The 6,499-nt window shown below is 38.8% G+C and overlaps 1 protein-coding gene across 1 annotated transcript in view; it reads left to right on the plus strand.

Moving 5' to 3' along the window:
- Nucleotides 1-5,400, plus strand: part of LOC141443720 (uncharacterized) — a 7,970-nt gene extending 2,570 nt beyond the window's left edge. Inside the window, exons 3-4 of the mRNA XM_074109070.1 lie at nucleotides 557-636; nucleotides 1,816-5,400. Coding sequence (XP_073965171.1) covers nucleotides 557-636; nucleotides 1,816-2,204 — 469 coding nt within the window. The 3' untranslated portion in view covers nucleotides 2,205-5,400. The remainder of the gene's footprint in view (nucleotides 1-556; nucleotides 637-1,815) is intronic.
- Nucleotides 5,401-6,499: the final 1,099 nt, after the last annotated feature.

The following is a 6,499-nucleotide window of genomic DNA, read 5'->3' on the forward strand; positions in this document are numbered from 1 at the left end:
CTTATAGCACAGATAAAAGTAAAATTACGAAAACCGTAAATTTTTAGTTAGCATCATATATAAAAATATTTTTTAATTATTTTAGAAAGAAAAAGAAAGAAAAGAAAGAATAGATCATTTATTTAACGCCATAAAAAACAAACATAGAACAAACAGAACAGATAAAGACATCATGACGCTAAACAGGTCCCAAACTCAGCATAATGCCACGGCAAGCCGTGGCGCTGATTTTTCAGTGAGGACCTTATCTAAAACTAACTTAAAATTAAAATTAAAATAAAATAAAACAAATATTAAATTGCAGGCAACACCGGCTTAAACCGGGCTCTAAAGTTACTATTACTATCTACAGGTTTGTACGAGAGACCTCGTGTGCGCGAGGTGCGACTCGCACACTTAACCGGTTTTATTATATGTATACTGTGACCAGCAGCAACTGGAAAGGTCTATGGGGGAGGCCTTTGTAAAGCAGTGGACTTTCTACGGCTGATAATGGTGGTGGCTCTCAAAAGACTGGTAATTTGGTTGTTTTCAGTGTTCGGTCTGTCTGTTACAGCGCGACGAAGATGGAACGCGAGCCGTCGTCGGAGCGCCACGGGAGCCCTGCTCAGAGCCCCAGCAATGAAGTAACCCTAGGTAACATTTTTTTTTTTAAATCATAACACCTGTCTGCCTTACCAACACACATGCCAAGTTTCATTCAAAGCCGTATTATTATTCGGGCGTATAGGGTTCGATTCCCGGCCGGGGCAGATATTTGTATGAATAATACGAATGTTTGTTCGCGGGTCTTGGATGTTATGTATTTATTTATATAAGTATGTTTATCCGTTGCCTAGTATCCTAGTACAAGCTTCGCTTAGTTTGGGACTAGGTTAATTGGCGTCGATTGACCCATGATTATATTTACTCCACTGTCTGTCCGTCCGTCCGTCTGTCACATAGCTTTAACTCTTGAGTCGTAATAGTTAGACACTTGAAATTTTCACCGATTATGTATTGATTTGGCCTCTATAACAACAAATACTATAAAGAGAATAAAATAAATATTTAAGGGGGGCTCCCATACAACAAACGTGATTGTTTTGCCGTTTTTTTGCTAATGTCTATTCATAAACTTAACAGCTATGTCTAACTGCTTTCCCTAATAGCAAGTGACAGATAATTTTAGCGGTTTTAATAGGTTTGTTTGTCGTTAATGAATAAGTTTCTTCATTTTGTTTCTGTAATAGCAACATGTGTTTCTGTTGTCAGGCGAAGGTTCATATGAAGAAAGATTTAGAAAATTAAAAAAAAAACTACACCGGGGGCGAAGCCGCGGGCACCAGCTAGTGTTAAATAGATAATGATACGGGACCATTGGTGCGGGAGTCCGACTCGCACTTTGCCGGTTTTTATTTGAAACACACACACAAATATCACGCCTGTATTCCCAAATGGGGTAGACAGAGTACACGAAACGTTACCGCTTCGGAGCCACTTTTAGCAATTTTAGGTTTTAAGTTGACAAAAACGGTACAATAGTGACAGGTTGCTAGCCTGTCGCCTACGGTATACCTTAACCTATATCCTCAGTCGCCTCTTACGACATCCACGGAAGAAATGGAGAGCTGCAGGGCTACTACGAAACTGGAAACTCGAAGTTCGTGTCGTGCGGTCCCTCTGACACTTATACTATTTAATACGAGAGCGAGAGGGACGGTACGATACGAACTTCGCTTCGAGTTTCGTAGTAGCCCAGCTGTAATTCTAACCCGACACCACACGGGGTTTATTTGAAACAAATGTATTTAAATCAACATTCTCCCATTTCAGGCGCAGAACCCGAGTCACAACATAAAGACTCGGCGTCATCATCGTCTTCAGTGATCTTCCCCCCCTCCCCCGCCCCAATATCCCTCTCCTCGCACTCCTCCCACACCTCCCGTAGCTCCCTCCGCTCCGCCAAATCCTCCCAAAGAAAGAGAAAGGGCCGAGGGAAAAAGAGCAAAAACAAAAAGCCCAAATACGTTTTAGTTAAAAATCCAGAACCTAATCCGGTAGACGCTTTTCTAGCCGGAGTGGCGCCTATATTGAAAAGTCTAAATCCAGTTCTCTTGAATCTAGCTAAGTCTGAGATTATATCGGCTGCTTTGAAATACGAAAGGAATATGTTGACTGACAATTGTATAAATAATGGACATCCGCCAGATCAGTTTCCATGATAGGCATATAGTTTTAAGTATGGACATATTTTTATTTACTGTCATTGAGTACAAATGGAAAATCAACTCGAAATCATATGTGCAAGCAGAAAAGTTACAATTTGAAATACTTTTAGCAAAACTAGGTTATATAATTTCGTTTAAAAATCAGCTGTTCTAAGTTGCAAGTGGTCTAAGAAGCAACTGGTCGAAGAAGCAACTGGTCTAAGAAGCAACTGCTCTAAGAAGCATCCGGTCTAAGAAGCAACTGGTCCAAATCAAAAAATAAAAACCGGCCAAGAGCGTGTCGTACACGCCCAGGATAGGGTTCCGTAGCCATTACAAAAAAATCAAATAATATTTTTCTAAGGATTCCGTATTGTGTACGGAATCTTCCAAGTTTAGGTTTATTTTATACCTTAGGCTGCTATTTACTCTTAAATTACTAATAATTCTCAAGCAATCTCAGCCGCTATAATTTTCCTTGTAAATTTGATATATTATTACGAAATTCGAACAGCAACTTGAAGAACATAAAAGATCAATCGTCTTCGGTGATTTCAACATCGACTTGTTGTCAATTTACCAACCAACTCTGCAGTATAAAACTATAATTGAGAGTTCTGGCTACATTCTTATAAACATAATTATTGAGAGTTATTGTACCCGAGATACTACAACATGCAAAACTATCCTGGATCATGTTCACAGTCTCACACAGGCCTAATCGAAGACAGTTTTAACTTTTATATTATAGAATCGGCGTTATCTGATCACAAACAGATATACCTCCAGATGTTAAAAAGAAAACCCAAAACAAATAACAAGATCAAAATAGGATGGCTTTCTATGTGAAAAAGGCTAGTTGCTTTTTAGACCACTTGCTACTCAGACCGGTTGCTTCTTAGACTACTGGCTTCTTAGATCACTTGCTTCTTAGACCACTGGCTTCATAGATCACTTGCTACTTAGACCAGCTGCTTCTTAGACTACTGATTTTTAGACCAGTTGCTTCTTAGACCAGCTACTTTTTAGACGAAGTGATACAAACTAGGAAAAGCATCCATCCTGAATATCGTCAAAATTGGAATCTTGTCACATGGTACAGTCAAGGGCAAAGATATCGACACGGCCAAAGTTACAAAAATATGTATACACAACTTTATGCACTTAACATTAAGGCCGTGTATATTTTTGCAACTTTGGCCGTGTCGATATCTTTGCCCTTGACTGTACATACAATTGACTACCATTTGTCTCGTAGACTCGACTAGATTTTATTTGTAATAAATGGGAGTAAATCGATTTTTTAGGATTAATTTAATCAGGGTTTGTTTTCGGACGACAATGACAATGAATCTTGAACTAGAAGCAATCCGGCCTTGCTAAGTGTAAGTCTGGGCGGCACGTCTTCGTGCTAACTATAGAACTAATAAATATTGTCAGAAATCATTTTTATTACATGTTTCTTCGATGACTACTTGCATTGTTTTGTTATACAAACTAAATACGAGAACCGAATATTCGATGAACCACTTTCGAAGTTATGATATTCGATGGAATGTTTGTCGACTAAAGGTGCAGAAGTTTTAGTACACAAGTACAGTAGAAGTAGGGTGTTATTGCCGCTCGGGTCTCGTCGGTTATTTTCGTTTTCCTGAAGATTCAAATTAGAAAGAAAAAGTGAACCAATGTTTTGTTTCGAGTTCTCAACGACATTAGTAAAGTTTAAGTGCACTTAATGTTAAGACAATCATTTCTAGCGACAGTGAAGACATGTGTCGCACAGACTTAGAGGCTTTGCACGTACAATTTTGATATCACCTGTCAAGAAACATCTAACGATGGTTTCTGACAGGCTAGTTGGCGCTAGTATCGCAAGATTCGTTTGCCAACTTTGACTTTGCGTCACGTTTGTGATTGAAATAAACTAAACGAGCCAATCGCAGTCAAACGTCAAACTGATCTTGCGATACTAACGCCATCTAGCGGTATTTCTGCGGAACTGGACGAAGATTGCTGATAGATATTGGTCAACTATACTCCATTTATTTTGACATTCGAAACGTAACGGTAAATTTTGCATACGTTGTTAAATGAAACAACGAAACTATTTAAAATTGTTTTAAGTTCTATAATAAAAACAGTAAATACCGCTAATAAATGAACATGTAGGTATTTTTAGTTAATTTGTGTTCGAAATACCGAGAAACGTGTGTTAAAATTTGACCGTTAATTCAAACTTTAAATTAATCAAACGGAGTATAGAACTAATGTAAATAATAATATGTAATTTTGTTTATTTTTGTGAGTAAGCATAATCTGTATAGATTTGACTTTGTTATTGAATATCACTAAGGTAATATATTTTGATACAGTAGTCTAGTAGATATAAGGCCGCTTGTAGACGTCCGTTGCTTTTGCCGGACTTGCGGTGTTGTATGGCTCACAATGAGTGTGTGTACATGCACCGGACACTTGTCCGGCGACGAAGCCATACAACACCGCTGAAAACGGTTGTCCGGTGAAACAACGGACGTCCACAAGCAGTCTCAGCCTACTAATATTAGGTATAAAGGTGAAAGTTTGTGTGTGTGTGTTATTTCTTCACGCTGAAACAGCTGAACGGAATTGAATATTTTCGTAAGTGTAAGTAAAAAAATGTTATTCCTTTTAGGGGCTGTTTCTATTTGACAGATAAATGTGTTGCCGTCTCCGTCTATTCGACCAAAACAAACAGAGACGTCATATAGTTTAGTCCGTCAATCATATTATCAGATAATATTGAACATTGTACAGTCAAGTACAAAGTTATCGACACGGCCAAAGTTACAAAAATATGTATACACGACTTTATGCACTTAATATTAAGGCCGTGTATACATATTTTAACAACTTTGGCCGTGTCGATATCTTTGCCCTTGACTGTACCATCAGCCAAATAAATGGTATATCAATTTTTAAAGAAGTTCCTATGAAATGAATATGTCGCTAAAGTCGAACTTTCAAGTTGACAGACACGTCTATTGGCATTATTGTTTTGTGACATGCAAACGATTATCAACTTTAGGGTGGTAGACCACATGTTTGGCTGATGGTACAAGACGTAATCAAGCAAACTGTCAATCTGACAGTCGCACGCTACACGCCGATGCGAGCGGTCATACGAACCTAATCTATATGTATAATTTAGTGGAATACAGCTATTATAAATTAATCTGTCATATGTTTTATTGTGCCGAAACATATAATGGTCCTTAACGTCACTATGCTTTGAAACAATCTCTTAACTCAAATCAATACCGAAAATACAAACTGAAATATAGATGCACAGAAAACCAGAACATAAGACCAGCGCTGGGATTCGAACCCAGGTCCTCGGCATTCCGTGCCGCGTGCTATATCCGCTACACAACGCTGGACAACGGTACAGACACGAATTCTCCTATGCACCACATATCTCAGCCTGTTTGTTTCTTATTCAGTAACTTAAAGGCGACACTAGCGACATCTATGCTGTAGCACGTGGCACGGAATGCCGAGGACCTGGGTTCGATTCCCAGCGCTGGTCTTATTTTTCTGGTTTCTCTGTGCATCTATATTTCAGTTTATATTTTCGATATGAGTTTTCAGGGATGACCGTAAATACTTTTTTGAAAACCACAAAAATTTGGAATCGAAAAAAAATAACAAAAAGATTCCAAAAACCAATCTCAAATCAATACGTCAACAAAATTTACTCTTGAAATCCTACTAATATTATAAATGTGAAAGTTTGTGAGTGAGTGAGTAATGTTTGTTACTTCTTCACGCTGAAACGGGCTGGACGGATTTGGATTTTTATTTATTATTTATTTATTTATTAAAAAGTACATTTCACAGCATTACAGTATTGACCAATACACTGTGAAACTACACAAATCACATCTTAAACTAAAGTACAGTGAGAAACTTTACATAGGAACACTAGTTTTCCTGTCATCCATCATCTCGCAGAACATTAATAATTGTCGAGACACAGCAGCCCAACGCCCAGCCAGCAAGTCGCACTCCGGAGTAGACTCCAGTGCCTGTGCGACACGGTGCGAGCCGCAGGCACGGCTAACAGGGAGCGCATACGCGTCTCAAGGTTATCCTCGGCACGTCAGGGACAGAAAATCTAACTAGCTGCTCAACGAGGTCAGGACAGTCTGCCGCCCCACGCAAGACCCGAACAGTAAAAACTAGAAGGCTCAGGTTGCGCCTCACCTCCAATGAGTTAAAGCCTAGAGTGCCAAGTAAGAATTTAGTAGGGTATAAATACGGGTAACATCCAT

This window comes from Choristoneura fumiferana, chromosome 28 (assembly GCF_025370935.1).
Source record: "Choristoneura fumiferana chromosome 28, NRCan_CFum_1, whole genome shotgun sequence".
Taxonomy (NCBI): domain Eukaryota; kingdom Metazoa; phylum Arthropoda; class Insecta; order Lepidoptera; family Tortricidae; genus Choristoneura; species Choristoneura fumiferana.